At 43.1% G+C, this 19,525-nt stretch overlaps 1 protein-coding gene across 1 annotated transcript; it reads left to right on the top strand.

The window, feature by feature from the left end:
* The first annotated feature begins 684 nt into the window (after positions 1–684).
* On the top strand, positions 685–11,119 carry LOC117430711 (LON peptidase N-terminal domain and RING finger protein 3-like). The gene is made up of 12 exons (XM_034051081.3): positions 685–1,712; positions 3,834–3,952; positions 4,079–4,201; positions 4,720–4,866; positions 5,197–5,437; positions 5,733–5,832; positions 7,628–7,742; positions 7,828–7,949; positions 8,274–8,432; positions 8,815–8,977; positions 9,291–9,440; positions 10,810–11,119. Exons 1-12 carry the CDS (start codon positions 1,052–1,054, stop codon positions 10,966–10,968), a joined length of 2,259 nt encoding a protein of 752 aa, XP_033906972.2. The 5' UTR covers positions 685–1,051; the 3' UTR covers positions 10,969–11,119.
* The last annotated feature ends 8,406 nt before the right edge of the window (positions 11,120–19,525 follow it).

Genomic DNA, 19,525 nt, shown 5'->3' on the forward strand with positions numbered 1-19,525 from the left:
ATCCTATAAGAGCGTTGTGGTGACACACATAACAGGTCTAGACTGTTAGCTCCTGACTGGATGACTGCAATGCCCCTCTTCCCCAGATGAGCAAGAGTTCTTAGCAAGGTCATAGTCGCTGAGGCCTGGAAGCACGTCTTTAAAAGGTCAGACATGAACAAGGTGAACTAGCAAAATGCTTGCTGATTAAAATTACTTGTATTTAATTTACATACAAAATTATTATTATTATTATTACGCAATGTAATATGAATTTATTGTAACAGTTCATCAAAGTACCGTGCGCTGTAGAGGCTATATTAATATTGTTATGAAAGAAGAAAAAAAAACTTGTAATCTATACTCTTGTAATGAATAGTTCTGTTGCATAAGGCTAACTGAGTCAAGAAACAGTTACGTATACAGGATAGTTTAGTATGCAAGTCATTATTGCATGACACATGAAACTTATATAAAATGAAATCGACATATACCGCGTGGATGAAGGAACTACGTCATCATCATCCTTGAATTTATACAACATTAGCTGTGTTATGCATGTTGTTCTACTGAATGGAAAGCCCCCCACCCCTCCCCCGTGTTGAATTCTGAAGCATATTCCGCATGCTATAAATAGCGGAGACAGGGGGTCAGTTGAGTGTGCATATGTAAGTGCCAGTTTGTTTAATATAATCCCAGTCGCCTCAATGTAAGGTAATACTAGCACAGCTACTAAATATCATTCAGTCAATACCTTCACAACTATTTAGAAACTACAGCAACAATAAAACACACATTACTTCAGACACGCAGACAGCAAGACTCAAAACAATGTTACAAAACGGGAGATGTTTTGTAACAGTCTTACAGACCTGGCCAATGAGAAGAGCTGAGCGGGGCCACGTGGTGGACTTTATATAACATTTTTTTTCCCCTTAAGCTCAATACCTACAGCTGTGCGATGGATCTTGTGTATGTTCATGAACTAAACAGGGGGACAAGGGAGACCAAAATGAATGAAATCGTGTCAACAAACTGTTAACACTGGAGTAAGCACCGTCCTAGCTCCGCGATGGGCACGGAGAACATGGAAAGCAATGTGATGCTGGAGCTCGCTGCTGAAGCTTTCCAGGCAAGAAACTTTGAGCTGGCTGCGGAGATCTACGAATGCCAGCTACGGGATTTCAGCGACCCTGCTACGCAACTGGAACTGCTCTTGAGGAGGGCAGACGCGCTAGCTTTCGGGGGCAGCTTGAGCGAAGCGTTCGAGATCTACCAGAAAGCATCCAAACTCCAGAGGCTGCGACCGGCGCAGCTGGAGAATCTGACAGAGTGCCTGCTTGGCAGCATCAGGAGCAAAGAGGGACTGAGCGCTCATAAGAATCAACAGGAGCACGGCACTAGCAGCTGCAGCGGCGTGTACGGTGCGTTCACTTGCAGGATATGCCTGGGGTTCCTGTACGAGCCGGTCACGCTGCCTTGTGGACACACGTACTGCAGGATCTGCCTAGAGAGAGAGAAGGAAAGACCGCTGGTCTGCAAGCACTGCAAAGACAGCACGAAGCTCTGCGATGTGCACGGCTACAGAATCAACGTGGTTCTCTGCAACCTGTTAGCGAAGTGGTTTCCGTCGCAAGTGCAGGCAGTGAGACTGAGACACGAAGGGAATGCTTTGTACGCGGAGAAAAACCTGGAAGCGGCACTCGAAAAGTATAATGAAGCAATACAATTAGGTAATGCCCTTTTTCAGAGTGGGGGGAGTCATTATATTAATATATTAGTACGCTACATAACAGATACCTACTGTTTTGAGTTTGTTTTTTTGTGTTACTGCTCAGTAAAATTACATTTCAAAGCATAACACTTGTTATGGTTAGACTAGCAGTAAAGGTACTGCAAACCACACGCGTACCGGTCTGTAACTTCATTTTACAGATGTGATGTGCCTGAAACGTGAGGCAGTGTTAGTCACTGCTATGGGTTTGTATTAAACGTCTTCAAACGCGTTTCTTTTGGGCATACTGAAAACGCAGTTGTTCATCGCAAAGTAGCTCTGGTATTGTAAATGTCATTTGGGATATTTATAGTACCGAACTTTGAAGACCTCTGGTCCGTTAAGGTCACGGCTACGTGTCGTTCTTAAATAATTACTTTTAGGACGTAAAAGGAAACGGTTGATTTCTGTAAAATGTCAAATGGGGCTCGCATGAAAAATCAGCAGGAGTTTTAATAATTTCAATACATAGTGTATAGAATATGTTTTCCTACAAAGTTTGTAAGGTTTATTGCAAAAAAAAAAAAAAAATCGCTCGTTGTGTAAACTAAATGCGCTCAAAACTTTGAAACTTACAGAGCGGGTGTGGTGTGGTTAATTTTATTTTATTTTTATGATCTTTATTTTCATTTTACGTCTTTTATAACCGTGACATAAGAACTAGGTTATTGTGTGTCACACTCATTCTAACGGCTGGAATCTTGTGCCTGTTCGTAGTAATCTTACAGTTTCAGGTGCGTGGAAGTTGTATAAACAGAGAAGAGAACGTAGGCTCCGGGAGCAGAGATGACGTAACCCGCTGCTCTGCATTTGTGTGTAAGCGGCGCTCGCATACCACTCCCCACACCATGCTTCAGTGGTTGTGTAACCAGCAACGTAACCTTAAAATGTGGGTCAGCATAAAGAAAACACGGCACAACTATAAATGGTTCTTCATGCGAATGAATAGCAGTAACTGTACAGTTAATTAGCTTCAGCGATTCAGATGTTTAAATACTAGAAATACTAAAAAATTATTTTTTTTTTTTTTTTTAAACAAGGTCATACCCGCAGCATACAGTAATCTGTAGAATCGGTGACACCTTTATCCGTTTTATATAATGAATCGATCAGTGCCGCGGTTTCAATCTATTGCGTAAACGAGTTAATGCAATTTGTTAAATGATGAACCAGCTTGCAAGGATACGCCATGACCTCAACGCTGTACGTGTTTATATGGGGAAATAAAGCAGTTGTGAATGAAAATTGCATCTGTATACAGAGTCTGTAACCACAAGTTTAACTGAATGGAGAATCTGTCCAGCAGTCTTCTAAGACAGCTGGTCTATAACAAGAGAGTTGGATGAGAATGAGTAATGCAATTATACGATCTGCTGCTGTTTGATACGTGTGATGACTATGTTTGAATAGAATCTGTACAATTTAGAATTTAATTTAGAGTTAATTAACTGGCCATACGAAATTGCTAGCTGATGTGCTCTATGCTGCCCCTACAGGCAGAAGGCAGATATAGGGTATAGGGTATATAAACTCCAACATGTTGTTCCAATACAAGGTCCTTAAAATAGCCTCGCTCTGGGAAAGGCAGGTCTTTCCACCGTCAGGCTTTCTTTGTATCGTTGTTGTTATTTTTCTGTCTGAAAAGAGAATCTGAAAGTGTATCAAAGCTTCTGAGGTTAATGATCCCAAGCGCCGTTAACACACATCCAGATACAAAACAGGGAAGTTAATAATCTGAACTTCTTGTAACATGAACTGAGTCACTGGAGCTGTGTTGTTCAGATTTGCGGTTACATGTTTGAATAGTAAAACCTTTTTTGCAAGTGTGACGCTAGTGAAAAGTCTCCAGGGTCGTTTTTAAGGTCACCATTGCACATTGGAGTTGAATAAAGCTATGGAGAGGTAACACAGAGAATGTACAGTAGAAAACACACTCGCTGGACTAAAACTAGTTCACAACCAGAGTTCAGCCTCAGTTTTACTACAGTACTTGTTGAGCAAATGAGGACATGTCTAAAACAGGCGTGCGATTGAAATGCACTGTGTTTAGAATAAGAAATGTCTTCTTTGTGTTTCTCAGCTCCCAGGGACCATGTGCTGTTCAGTAACCGATCACAGATAAACTCCAGCTTGAAGAACTATGAAGATGCACTAAGCGATGCCGAGGTGGCATGTAAACTTCAACCGCTTTGGCTAAAGGTGAGGAGACAGGCTCCCCATCCGTGTAATTAGTTGAGACCCCCGTGTGTGCGTGCATGCATGCGTGCGTGTGTGCAATTCTAGACATCATTAAAAACCATCTTGCTCATGTTTTTTTCTATAAAGGGACACTTACGGAAAGCACAAGCCCTGACGATTCTCAGGAAAACAGAGGAAGCTTTAACTGAATACCTGTTCTGTATTGCCTTGGAACCAGAAAGCAAGATGGCAAAATGTGAAGCACAAAAGGTACATAGAAATATCGGCACAGTGCTGTGTTTCTGTCCTTGAAGCAGATTTACTGCAGACCTGTGTGAGTGAGTGTGCATTCCAGGGTGTGTCAGTGATCCCTAACTCTAACCCAAAGCCACCACACAGAGAGTGAACCACCTGTGCACAAGTATACGTAGACTTCCTGTTTACTTGTCTGCTCTGCAAGGGAAAGGTTACAAAAGAGTGCATTTCGAGCTGTTTGATATTTAACCCACAGGAGATTTACTCTTTGACCCAATGTTTTTCAAACAGTGCATAACATATTTATGACGTGACCCTGAAAAATACCTTGTTGTGTTTCCTTCAGAATTCGTTCAAGCAGTGGTAAATTTACTCAGTAATTTTGCAGTTTGTCATGCAGGTTTATACTACGAATTGAATGTGTTGCTCCCTTAATGCATGTGAATCCCAAGCCTAATGTGTTATACTAATGTGCATGTATATAAGAATTGTATTAGTAGTATTAATAGATGTTTACTGTTCTCCCCTCGTAGCTGCTGATTGATCTGTTCTCGCCAGTCCCGGATAACGTCCAGGAGAGAATTCCCGACTGCATGCGTTTACTGTCGCCTCGAGCCAGATTAAAGGGAAACACCTTGAACACTTTGAGCGAAAGCAGCAGCCCACCAAGATCATACAAGGTAGAGAGAGGGCAGGGTTCTGTACAAGCATGAGTGGCACTCTACAAACATGCATTCCCATCATTGCAAGGAAAGGTTCATCACTTATCCAAATGGGGTACCGAAAAATGAACATCTATGTATAGGGCTATGCTTAATTCAAGAGGTTCTGTGGCTGTCAATTGACTCTAACACTTACCATAGCAGAACACAAACCTTTGAGCTTCAACACTGACGTCACAAGTGCCTGGATCATATTTGCAAGGCACTGGAGGTGACAGCAGAGTTTCTTTTTTAAAGAGCATAAACCCACGCTCACCTTTCAATAATTTTTTTTTCCCTTCTTTCCAGGACTGTAAGAAGAGAAACGACAGCGCAATGTCACCGGAGGAATCACAGTCATCTTTGTCTGTTGCTGATGTACCGTGGGCAAAGCCTCCTTGCTGTGAAGACCAGGGCAAAGTCAAGTACTTTTCACAAGAGTATCGGCCGCCTGCGTTTGACACAAGCTGCCTTCTAAAGAGGAAACACAGCGTGGAGGAGGAAGACAAGGGAGAGAGTTTCGAAAGATCCTGCAAATATATGAAGCAAGGTAAATGATAGACCAGTTATGTAACAGAGCTGCATTCACATGCTCGGTGGATTATAGTCTGATAATGGAGATAAAGACGAGGTGGCAGGGATTTGTTTTGAATGCGTCTCAGTCAAGTTATTTTAAATGGGGTTTATAAAGAAGGGAGGGATAAGCTTTGTATATACTGGGTGGGTGGCACTTCTTCTTTGTGTGGTGTAGAGCACAGCTGAATGAATCAAGACAAGACTATAGACAGGAATGTGAAGTGTGAAACCCATCCAGAGGATTGACTGGAGACTCTTCTCATCCACAGAGACCACATCCACGGCGCCGAAGACAGCGACAGCCACGTGGTGCTCTGTCCCAAGTGACCTGATTGACCCCAGTGACCTGGAGTGCTCGCTGTGTATGAGGTCTGCACTAATTCCTAGAAGGGTTTCCATGTGGTCTCCCTGCAGTGCGTCCAGTGTTCCCCAGTAGAATGCCAACCCATTTCCAATTCCTAGAGGGGTTTCCATGTGGTCTCCCTGCAGTGCGTCCAGTGTTCCCCTGTAGAATGCCAACCCCTTTCCAATTCCTAGAGGGGTTTCCATGTGGTCTCCCTGCAGAGTGTCCAGTGTTCCCCAGTAGAATGCCAACCCATTTCCAATTCCTAGAGGGGTTTCCATGTGGTCTCCCTGCAGAGTGTCCAGTGTTCCCCTGTAGAATGCCAACCCCTTTCCAATTCCTAGAGGGGTTTCCATGTGGTCTCCCTGCAGTGCGTCCAGTGTTCCCCAGTAGAATGCCAACCCATTTCCAATTCCTAGAGGGGTTTCCATGTGGTCTCCCTGCAGAGTGTCCAGTGTTCCCCTGTAGAATGCCAACCCCAATTCCTTGCATTTACTAACATTGACCTGTCCACATAGGCCACACAGTGTCATCTTACAAGCCCCTTGAATTCCCTTTGCTTTCCCTGTGATTCCCACGTGCTGACTTATCTGAGGCATTTCCCTTGAATTAATTGCACATGTCTTTTCTTGATATGATTTTGCACCATTTTTGAGTTCCTTGGTTTGATTATCCACTACGCATATGTTGGAGTGAGCACTGCTTGTTTTGTTTATGCAATTTCACTGGGAAGCACAGCCCCGGTTTTCCTGAAACGCCATTGGCTGCCTGACAAGTAAAAATGCTACCGATTTGTCGTCTAACTTGTCAATGTTCCAGTCTCCACCTCATGCGGTCTGTTTGCAGAGCTGTTAGACAGAGCAGTGGGCGGAGCCACGTTGTTGAGCAGAAGCCCAGGTGTCATCTGAAGGCGATAAGAATTCTGTTCCAGAGACCAGCGTCTCTTGTGTTTTTTTTTTTTTTCATGTAACCATGCTTCCATACTGTTCTGTGATTTACAGTGACTGTGTGTGCTGCACCTTGCTTAGACTGTAATGTGGATTTGATGGCTGGTTGAGTAGAGATGTGTTTCTCCTCAGTTTCGCTGCATAGCAGTCTGAGCCACTCTTTTTTAGCAAATATAAGTAATAAAGCTTGCAGTGAAACTGGGAATCGCTTGAGCTGCTGTCCTTTCCATACCCAAGTAGCTTTGCTCTTCCTGCTGTCCCCTGTCCCCATCCACCCAGCCTCGCCCCGCCCTTGCCTATTTAAAACCTGGACGGACCACTCATTGGCATGTTTGTTTGGGTTTATATTTTTGTATTTCTAAGCTCTGAATGTATTAAATATATATTTTTAAAACTGTCATGCATAGTTTTAATGCTGCGTCTCACAGCTTATACAGAATTGGAGTGTTGTAATTTTGACAGCACACACCATTAAGTACAGGTTATGAGTCCGCTTTTAGGATTGATAGCATTAAGAGACGGCCATATCGCAAAGCACTCTACTAGGAATCATTTTGGGCCCTTTTCAAAATGATAAAAAAAATCTCATTTGTGTTAAAGTGCATTTTGGTAAAGCATGTTTGTATTTGATTAGTTTTAATTCACAGAATTGAATTCAGGGTTAGGAAATGGCTGTGTGTCCATGAACATTAAGAACTTTACCAATATGGATTAACAGTGACCCACCTTTTAGATTATAAGGGTCTGTTTGCAATCCTGTATCCACTGCAGACCAGCATAGATTTAGCTGTCTGGGTATAGCTGTTATTTGTACAGTATGAATGTCATCATTGTTTTCTGTTGCATGATTCCCTGTCTGTTTGACATGTTTCAGACTGTTCTATGAACCTGTGACAACTCCCTGCGGCCACACCTTCTGTCTGAAATGCCTGGAGCGATGTCTGGACCACAACTCCCAGTGCCCGCTGTGCAAAGAGAGGCTCTCTGAGGTGCGTGTGTGTTGTGTATACCTCTGTGCCCTCTCTGAATGTGCCCCCAGTGCAAGCCCTGACCAGTCTGTCTGTGTACCTGCAGTACCTGGCCCAGAGGAAGTACAGCAAGACCCTGCTGATGGAGGGCCTCATAGATCACTACCTGCAGGAGGAGCTCGTGGAGAGGAGGAAAGTTCACGAGGAGGAAATCGCTGAGCTGTCCAAGTGAGTCCTGGAGGTGTGGGATGAGTTTGCTGGACTGGGTACAGGCAGGCAGGGCACACGCTTGATAAGAGGAAGTGCAGGTCTAGCACACTGCCTGTGTTTAATAATGGAATACTAGAGGCTGGTACTTCTCAAGGTCTCGTAGGCATTGAACTGCCTCCCCATCTGTGGACAAGAACCTCCATTTCCAGCTGCAGCATGTTCAACACTGGAAGCATGCTCTCCTTTAAAACAAATGAGTATCGTGCGAGATCCAGATGACTTGAGTACATTTGTGTTGGTTTCAAGCTCTCACCCTGGCACTTGCCTCCTTTTCCTTTGCAGTTTGAATAAGAACGTGCCTATCTTCGTGTGCACCATGGCCTTCCCCACTGTACCCTGCCCCCTGCACATCTTCGAGCCCTGCTACCGGCTCATGATTCGGAGATGCATGGAGACCGGCACCAAGCAGTTTGGAATGTGCATCACCGATCCCATCAAAGGGTAAGAGAAACTGCCAATCAGAATACAAGCGCTACAGGATTGGGTCAGTTCAGCACGGTTTACTTAGGAAAGCAAACCTGCAGTTCCCGCAGATAAATTGATACATTTTGGATACATTGTAACCAGTGTTGGCAGGAATCAGAGTTTCTCCCAACACTGGTCACTGCAGCGACTCACCTGGTAGTGCTGCTGGGATATTGCCTGTCTCCATTCACAGACCTGAGGGGTTAGAGTTGTCTTTCGAAATGAAACCAATGAAAGTGTCTATCAATTTATCTGGCTAGCATCTATCTAGCATTTTCAGCAGCTCTTCACTGTGTGCCCTGCAGTGCTCCTCTCTGGGGAAGCCTGTGTTTTTAACTGCCTGGGTTTCTCTGCTCAGGTTTGCAGATTACGGCTGCATTCTTGAGATCAGGAACGTGGAGTTCTTCGCAGACGGCCGCTCTGTGGTCGACACCATCGGGAAGAGGAGGTTTAAAGTGGTTGAGCAACACCAGCGCGACGGCTACAACACTGCGGATATTGAATACCTGGAGGACAAGAAGGTGAGTTTCAGCAGATTGACTTTCTATCCCTGCCACCTCCTGTACATGCAGATACACACGCGGTGCAGTGTCTGCATCAGAGATCTTGTGCTTGCGCTGTGACCTGCTGTGCTTATTTGCTTTTGACCGTTTAGTTAGGGAGGACTGTTCCTACTGATCCACCCGACCCTTGCACTCTTAAGAGAAAGACATTTGTCCATTTCCACACTCTGGTTCAGAGGATCCCCGCCAATAGGTGCAAACCAATGATTTCACAGGTTTCTACTGTGATTGTGTCCATTGATCTAAGCTGCCTGCTGTTCTCTTGGTGCAGGTGGAGGGGGAGGCACATGCAGAGCTGCTGTCGCTCCATGACGCAGTGTACAACCAGTCCTTCACGTGGTTCAACTCCCTCAAACCAGAACAGAAGGAGCGGATCACCGGGCACTTCGGACCAATGCCAGACAAGGAACCCGAGCCACAGGTACAGGTGCAGTGCAGGCCGCACAGCTGAGCTGCAGGGGGCGCGCTTCTGCTTTCGTTGTGGGAAATGAGAACGTTATGTTTAATTAGCCTGTGGAAGGGTGCGGCGGGAGGTACATCTCTGACACCAGGGGAGGAGGGAGCTTTGAGCTTCTGTGCTCTGCAGGATTACTGTCACAGCATGTGAAGAGAGCGCGTCCACCAGCACAGCGGCAAAACCAGAACGCAGAACGCTGGGGGAAATCGCCTGGAGCTGCGTCAGTATTAGAGGGCTTAAAGGCTGAAATAAGCAAAGAAAACAGAAAAAAAGACAAATAATTAAAGAGCCTCAAATGACGGCTTACAAAGAGCTTATCCCCAGGTCTTATTCCCCGGGGCATGGCCGTGCTAAACCAGGCTGGCAATACATGCAGAAACAGGTCAGTCTGAATGAGGCATAGGGATATGTAACCATGTCAGAGTGAGCAGCACACATGACGTATCCAGATCCCATGGAATTCTTCAGACACTGCGTCAAGCACTCCTTCCAACGCTGCAGTCGCTCCGTCTGGCTGGGCAGGGAATTACTGATGCGCAATATTAACTTCAAAAAAAGGTTATTTAACAGAACTTGACCACATGATGCAAATTGTGTCTAAAGTAGAGCAAAGTCAATCCTGTTTAGTTTTTTATTATCCTTTAAATTTTTTTTTTTGGCACTTAATATCTGTTTTAATCCACATACCCTCTGCATATTGCTGTCTGTGATAGATTCTTGCACTAGCAGAGTTATGATCAAATCAGATTGATTTTGCTGGTATAGCACTCAGGTGTGCATTTTACTCACTGAATTCACTTTTGGAAGAGATTGTGAGCATCTGTTACTGTGACAAGGTCTAACAATGTATTTAAAAGTATTTTGAAGCTCAAACCTTTAGAAAACCTCTTTAAAGTAAATAATGATCTGTATTTTACAGGCTTGCTTAATAAACACACCTGCACGTTGTACCAGTTACACATTTCTCAGATGCATAAGATTTTTGTCCTGCCATTGGCTTGGTCCTGCGCATGACACGTTTGCACTGTATGCATATTTCCTTTTCTATTGTACAGTAGGACATTTGAATGACCTAATTGTTAATAATTGGGGATGGACAGAGAATTCCGATTAAGACAGACATTGAACTGAAAACAATAATAACACAATTACACTTGCATTGTTTGGACCACTTGTGAGATGACATCCGATTACAATTAAAGGGGAAGTGCTTTGAGCAGACCAGAGTTCAGATGCCCTGTAAAGCACTGCCCTGCACTGTGGCAGGGGGGACGCTGCCCCTGCACTGTGTGAGTGCTCCAGCTCTAACCCTCCCTCTCTTCTTCCTCTCCAGGTCAGCCCCAATGGTCCCTCCTGGTGCTGGTGGCTACTGGCGGTCCTGCCCTTGGAGGGTCGCGCTCAGCTGCCGTTCCTGGCCATGACGTCGCTCAGAGAGCGTCTGATCGGCATCCGTAGAGTGCTGTCCTTCATGTCCCGCGGCCGCGCCCGCTGACCGCCCGCTGCCGCGTGTTCCTCTTATTTTACTTTTTTTTTATGAGACCAAAATTGTATCCCTGCACAGCCTTGTGTAAAAAAACTACCAATGGCAGGATTCCTGCTGGTTTTATCAAATTCTTAAGAAATGCAAAAAAAAAAAAAAAAGAGTGAAATAATTAAAAGAAACTCTTTCAGTTCTTATCGCTGGGATTGGATACTGATTATCTCCACCGGGCTTCCAGTCTGCGTGCTTTAATATACAATGCAAAGCTTTCCGTGTGGATCTGGGATCTGTGGTTGTGTTGAGTAGGTTGTGTACTGTGTGTCCAGGCTCTTACTGTACACTGGAACTCATAGTCCAGCCTCTTACTGTATAACGGAGCACAGTCTCCCCTTCCTTCTGGAGAGGATCACTGTCAAACCCCGACCGGGCTTCCTTCTTTATTACAGACACAGTAACGTTTCACCAACTCTGTTTATTCCTGTGTAGCACTAACTGTGTAACCAGCCACTTGTTAGAAGCAGACGCAGCGCTGGTTTTAGACAGGCAGCCTGTATAGGAATACTCCTTCTACAGAAACAACTGGCAGAACTCACAGCTGTTTGAAAACACACTGAATAATGGAAGTAAAACCTATACAGCATTCAGCCATTTTCCTGCTACCATCAGTTTAAAAGAACACATTAGAATTGTGTTAACATAGGTAATATAAACAGCAGTACATTGTAACAGTTATAAAAGTGGGGCAGACACCTAACATTGAAACACATGCGTATGAATCACGATTGAACAGCAGTCATTTCCATGCAGTAATTAATTCCCTGTAGTAGAAAGGGGGTGATAGTGGACTGTTTTAACAAATTCAATGCATGTTCTTCAATAGGTGTCCTTGCTCCTATTACCTCCTGTTAAAGCTGTGCAGAATCTCCTTGCTCGGTGTTATTTGCTTATGTGCAGTACAGCCACACAGGCTGCCCTTGTATGTGAGTGGAATTGCATGGGCTTCGAAGGCAGCTAGTCTTGTGGAAGCAGTTTACTTCTGCAGCTGTGTCTCATTACAGTGGAAACATCACTACACTATACACTTAAAGCACTCCACATAAAGCAATGCATTTAGTCTTGTCTTTAAATGTGTATACTTGAAATAATAAGTCAATGAATGACAGGCCATTAGTACAGTATTGCCATCTGCGGACAGCTTTATGACAGAAAACCTTTGATTTCCACTGGTGACGATTAAGACTGAAATGAATTTTTTTTTTTTTTTTAAATCTTTCAATCACATTCCATAACCAGATAAAAGAGCAGAGTGCTGGCCATTGTTGACTTGCTAAACCCAGAGAAACCAGCTGCTGAGCTTGTCTCTTAAACCAGTGCTATTGTGCAAGGAGAGCTTCTCAGGCACAACACTGAAACCCATCCTACACCTGCTAGGCACCCTGGGAAACTCTGCTCCTGGCATGCTCATGCTTTCTGAAGAAAACTGAAAGAGGCTTCTCCCTGTCCACAGTACCTGCTTTGTTTTGCATTCAGGAGCTGTGATTCTCCCTAGGTCCTCTCAGTGCTGTCCACAGTACCTGCTTTGTTTTGCATTCAGGAGCTGTGATTCTCTCTAGGTCCTCTCAGTGCTGTCCACAGTACCTGCTTTGTTTTGCATTCAGGAGCTGTGACCGTTCCTTTAGTCCTCACAAGTGCTGAATTAAAAACGAGAGGGGGTCTGATCTGTGGATGTTCAGCATCGCAAATTCTCCTTGCGGTTTCATTTTAGGAACTCCTCATTGACTTCCACCTCGAGTGATGACATGCATTCTGTATGTTTGTTTGTAGTGCCTTAGTTGTATTTTTTTTACCATGTAATGCCCAGAACTCTGCATACTCAGTTCAAAGGTGTGTTAAATGTTGTTACATTGTTAGTCTACTCTATAGTCTGTCTTAACTTCAGTTGTTATTAGAACGGTTGTGTTTTCTTAGATGTATTTTTATATTCTGCATGTACAGTAGAGTCTGCTGCTGTGGTAGACCCTGTATAATTAGATTTAGGGAGCAGGCACTGGGTTGGATTCTTTGTTGACCCTTGGTGTCTTGTTTGTAAAATTCTAGTGCAGTTGCTCCTGCCTCATAATCATGTTTAACTTGTGAACAGAGATTCTGTGTGTATCAAACAGAACAGGCGTTAACCCAAACAAACAGAAATAGGCTGCTGGACTTGTTTAAATTATTGCATCATTAAAATCCAAACTTTTTACCTTAAAGTTGCATCTCAGATTGTGGTACAGCTGAACTACCTCTATGATACAAGCATTGAGTTCTTCCACAGTATCTTTAAATCAAAGGGAATGGTTTGATCTGTATGTATACTGCAGACGGCTCTGTATATTCTGCCTGTGGTTGTGTATTATTGTGTAACTGCTGACTCCAGGGTTGAATGTATGTAATGTATGTATTACTGGGGTTTCTTGTTCAGTCCTCATTGAGACACAGTAACCAGGAGTTCAATGTGTGTCGCACTGTGTGAAAATGTACAGCAAAGTAAAAAAAAAAAAAAATCTTCATTGGTGTGGGTTTTATTTATTTGCATATATGTGTAACCTGGATTTCACCTGCTGAGAACAACCAGCAGTACTTGATACTGCCCAGGGCGTGTTCCCATACCTCTTTAACCCATTACTGCCCAGGGCATGTTCCCATACTATTTTCCTATTTAATGCCTATTTTCTCAACGTCAAATATATTGGACGCTGGGCAGCAAAGGGTTAACCCCTATAGTAAAATGTGATTCCATGGCTTCATTTGAAAGCAGGCGTTGTTGACTGTGCAGTTCCCTGAAATGAGTTTCAGTTGCAGAGACACATGCCACATTCTGTAGACCAGAAAGAAACACGGCATGAAAGAAAGACCTGCCCACTGCTCTGCAGCACTTTTCTAAAGACAGACTTGAAGCGATCATTGCTACATGAATGGAAACAATGCTTCAGGAACTCACACACTGTACACAGGGTGAGGCAGGAATCCAGAGAACACGGCTCCAGAATTAACCAGACACACATCTGGGAATCCAGGGCGCAGTCACTGCTCACATCCTCAGGCATGCTTATTGCTTATTACTTCTCAAAAGGCACAAATGCATTGAACATTTAACAAAGCAAAGATAAGAGATGTCGGAGTACAAGCAACTGGTGGCGTGATGCCTGGGAATCGTCTCCATGTGGGCATTAGGTATCAAACCCTCAGGTGGTGAAACAATTGCTTCGGAACCAGCGAAACCCACACTATTGTGCTATTGTCACTGATCAATAGTTTACCTGGAAAAAGCTTAATCCATCTGTTACTGTGTTACATCTCTAAGGTATCTAACTAATGACTGCCTGAAAGCTCTTACAGGTAATCGACATGTTTCCAGTCCTCAAAGCATTCTGCAGACCGCACACATTGCTTTATACATCCCAGCTGCTGCAACCTCAAAGTGAAAAGAATGCAAACTCATTTCTTTCTTCAATCTGATACAGGCTTCAGACTTAATACCATTTTTGCATTTGACAGATGGTTACATTTTTATAAACAGATAAACATATATAAATATATACATATGTTCACAACTATGATGAAAGTAGACAACTAATGGCAATCAAATGCAGTCCTGAGACACCTTGAGGGGGACTGTTTTGCTGTCATGAGAAACCAAACACGTCTGCACCAACAGAGCTGGGTCCTCAGTGCAAGAGAAAGACATGGAACCTACTCAGCCATGAGCTGAGCATAAGCTAACAGTTAAAGTATGAGCTGCAATGTAGGTCAGACTGACAGGGAGGAAGGAAACTGTGCAGCAGTTTAACTGTCCCACTGACCTAAATTCTGCTGCCCTGACGATTGTTTTAAAAGAACCCTGAGAATAATCTCCAGCACTCGCCTCCTTGCCAGTGGCAAGGAGTGCACCTAGTCATGTTGTTGAGGAAGAATCACTTGGATCCTTTAAGACCCAACTTGACAAAGTTTTGAGATCAATCAGCTACTAGGAACCGCTTAGATGGGCCGGATGGCCTCTTCTTGGTCGTACATTTTCTTATGTCTTGAGGGGCACCAGTGTCATCCTTAATGATGTTTTCATAACGCTAGCAAGAGCACAGTCCTTGTATAAAGGTTTAAATTGGTTCAGCTCACCAGCAAGTATCAAGTGTTTACTGAGTCTGTAAATGATAGCTGTCATGCAAGGAGATTGTGCAATAGCAGTATTACATGTGTCAGCGTTCAGAGAAATAGAAACCTGTGGAATCTAGGCAGAGACGGACTGTGGGAGCCTGGCCCCAGTGTGGGCTCTGTGCCTAGATTTTAATATCAGCAACAGAGACATATCGGAAGGAAGCCCTCAAGAGGTTCTTCAAGCCTAAACAAATGCTGGAGGGGAAAAAATACAATGGGTTGAAATACAGGAGCAAACCATCCCGTACCATTCCAGAAAGCCCTGCGCCCAACAGTGTTTCAGGCAGCAGCTGTTGGAACTCACAGGCTTATTGCTGGTGATTACCCAGCCGGTTTATAAAAGGGTTCACAGCTGTTCGAATGATCACTCCAGACACACTTCGTTTGGCTTGAGACTTTGACAGTGAAAGACACTGAAAGACATATGCCATCTTAACCAGACTCTGAAATGACACTCAGATCATCAGTAAAAGGGAATGCTGCAAAATCAATCGGAGCACAATGATCCTACTTTATTAGGATCTGCTTGAAATGAGATGTGCTACACTCTGTCCCATATCAAATGCCTTTTATTTTTATTGACAAGTCGGGTTATCTAACTCCAAAGATAAGGTCACCGGAGGGAAAGGTTGCTATGGAAACTTGGCAGACACACCTATCCAAACAAATAAAAAAATAAAAATAAAGTGTTACATATGAGCAGAACTAGGTCAGAGCAGTGAGTTCTGGGAAACAGTTACTTAACTCACCCAGAAAAGGCTACTCTCTGAGGTTAAACAGACAGTGAGCAGATTTGAGGCTTACTAACTCTAACAAACAATTTTAACAGCTGTGAGAACGCGGAGCAGAGTCAGCTACACGACCCCATGGTCATCCAGCACTCTATCATGACCTTGAACCTGCAGAAACGTCTTCTCATGCAAACTACTGCGGTTATGTAACTCCTTTATCTCTATCGTGACCTTGAGATCAAGCCTTTCTACTACATCACTGCAAACCAGACAAGCCCTCTGTAAAGGTCTGGATGCTGCTAAGCAAGAGGAAAGCCCTTGCTGTGTTCTGGACAGTAACTGTAATAACCTTAGGAGGTCAAGCTGTTTCAACAAACTCTTAACAAATACATATTTTATGCAAATGTATAAATCATAACATTAACTTTGAAACAATAAGCAGGAAGCTAATGCCTTCGTCAGTATCATAAAAAAAATCCTTTGAAAAGTAAGCTGATTAGAAAACTCCCAGACTCCATAACATATTGTATAAGCTATTACGAGACAGATGCACCTTTTAAAAAAACAGGGCTGTTATGCAAACTTTTGTCTATGCTGCCTTTCACAATGCTGCAAATGTGAGCTGAACTCATGACCTGTTACGCAACTACAGGGTAGGCTGCTACACAATAGCGATTCTATGTCGGGAGTACGTCAGCTACCTCCTTATTGTTATTGTAATTAACTGTACTGTTAACCATGGTTGCCCAACATTTTAAAAAAGAAAATATATCTGAAAGTAAACAGGGTTTACATCTGCTTCAGTATCCAGGCTGCTCTGTTTGTTAAAGGTCCTGGGAACCTGTGATGCACAATACATGAAAACCACTTCGGAAACAAGAGAGGTTTCCTGTTGCCTAGTGTTTGTTGCAAAGAGATCAAACTGCCAGCTTGACTGCAAATGCCCCCATCCCTCAATTCCATAACTGCAGCTTATGCAACTATATCATATTAACCAGACATTAACACAGCACTCAATACATGACTAATGAGTGGTTGCAGAACATATGCAGCATAAAAGCTAAATGCAGTAGGTGCTGTCACTAGAGCAATGTGATTTATCTTATTGACCTTTCTGAGTCATCGTAAACACATTTCACATGTAGGTCTTACCAAGCATTCTGTTTAAGCAGAACGGATGTCCCTCGCACTGTTCTATAAACTTCTAAAAGCAACACTCCCTCATAAACTCATGCATGGGCAATTAAGACAAATGACATTGAACAAGGAAGAACATTGGCTTTTGACACTTTATTTCACTATGGAAACATGACAAAGGTAAACAAAATGGGCGATTTTCCATACAGCGACTGAAAAAGCTGCAAAGCAAATAAAAATGAAATACGGCTAAACTATTTTAATTTACAAAGAGTGTTATTAGTTAATATTTGTTTGTTATTAAGAGTATTTTTATTTGTAAATACTTATAAAGTGACTGGATCTATGGTCACTTAAATTATAAAAACCTAAAGCATATTCGACACTGTAGGGGAATGCATTCATTTCCATAAAAATAAAGTATCTAAACTAAAGCAAGTTTCAAATGGAATGCAGAAAGGATAATGTACTTGGATCCGTGCTTCTTGAAGCTATCTGTCCATTTTGATCCAAATTGTATAGTTCTATTTAGTCCACAGCAATAACACCTGTTGTTATCATTGCTCCCTCATCCATATCTCATTTGGATCTGCAGACTTTGCCATGGGAATTGGAGACACACCCCTTCTTTAAACACAGAGCTGGATTCTCAAAATCATTTACAAGTTACCAGCCAGCAATAAAACAAACCAGACATTTAATTTAGGGGCTGCTTGTGATTCCTCTAAAATAGGTTATTATTCGTTTTAGAAATGCAAATAATTTTTTCCCCCTACATTCTGTCAGAGAGGAGACACATCGCGTTGATCACATCCCCACTGACAGCTGGGTCATGAGTACTTTAATATCCCGCTGGTCCAAACCATCCTCGCACTCCGCCTGCTCTCCGTACGCATGAAACACGGCGCTTTCCTTCAGAATGTCCACAATGTTGCCCCTGCGCACCACTTTCCCTTTGGAGACGAGTCTCATCTTCTCCGCGGGGACACGCAGCTGCCTTGAAATCATTCCATAGCAGTCTAGCCCAGTGGTGCCTCCCGGGAGCTGCAGCGTGTGCTTTAACGCCTTGTGCTTCACTCTAATGGTCACGGAGCTGTCTAGGACCTTCGCGGCACCCCTGTCATCATCGCCCTGCTTTGCAAACCCCGCTGAAGAGCCGCATCGAGCGGAGCTGTTCCCCGGCGGCGCTTTAACACTGGCATCGCCGCACACTGTCTTGTGAAGAGGCCAGTGCTTCAGCTGACAGTCTTTAGAGCTATATAAGGACAACAAAAAAATCGATTAAGAAAAAATAAAAAAACAACAATAGCTGCTGCTGCTTCTATTATTTATAAACAGCACCATTTTAAAAGCACTGTATGTTTATACTAAATGTTATGCATCACGATTGAAATGCTTACATATGAAACACTGGAAAGCAAGGCGCATTTTTATCAGCATGTTTAGTAGCATCGGTTTGTCAAATTATGTATTTCTTTATTTATTTTAGAAATGACCCGAACACAAGAAAAGCACGCATACAACATGGATATACTTAATGAAATGGCGTGTAAACACAACCACGTTTCTGTATACACGTTACAAAATAAAAAAAGGATCAATGTTTCCTATAACAAAAAGCACAGTAAACAATGCGAGTGCCCGCCTCCGGCCGCCCTGTTCAGTTAGATATACGGGAAATAATAAAGCGCGGTGCCGGGTTTCAGGTTTCATTTAAAATCCCCAGCACACACTCCTTCTATGTAGTGTAAATACAGAAGCTCACCAGTAATAAACCTTTCTGCACCTCGTACATCGTTGCATAACATCTAGAGTCCGTTTGCATGTCGGGCAGCTGACCGCTACAGCCTGAGCATCCATCTTCAAAACAAAACGTATGTTTCTATTAGCAGCGCTCGATTCGACTTCTCTCTTTCGTACATTTATATTAAAAAAAAAAAAAAAAAAAAAAAAATGACACCATACAGAAACCCATAAAATAATTACAATAATTGTACTTTACACGTGTGTATATCCGCTTTTAATTGTACATAATAATGTCACACTGTAATTGTAACGAATCCGTTGAAGTTGTTTTACACTAATCAGTTGTGCTTTCTGATTGAGGGTTGTGTACGACGAGCTACGATTTTACGAATACAAAACATAGGTGACAAGGTAAGAATGTTATTAGGAAATATAAAAAAACAACAAACAAATAAAAACATAACTGAATGCCACTGTGGAAATGTGCTGTAAAATGAAATAAATAAATAAATACCCGGGTGTGGTAAGTTTACAAGTAATGTGTTTCGGTGGTGCTGCGGGGCCCTCTAGTGATGTAACACGAAGATGCAGTACTATTCCGACGACGAGTATGTACAGACGTACTGTAAGCTGAATAATATTATATTCGTCACATACTCTTACAGTGCCCCTTTCCACTTGTTTAATCTTGGGGACATTTAAGTTATTTAAGCTAGAATACATTAAAGTTTAAATAAATACACACATACACACGTATTCTT

Source organism: Acipenser ruthenus, chromosome 26 (genome assembly GCF_902713425.1).
Source record: "Acipenser ruthenus chromosome 26, fAciRut3.2 maternal haplotype, whole genome shotgun sequence".
Lineage (NCBI taxonomy): Eukaryota > Metazoa > Chordata > Actinopteri > Acipenseriformes > Acipenseridae > Acipenser > Acipenser ruthenus.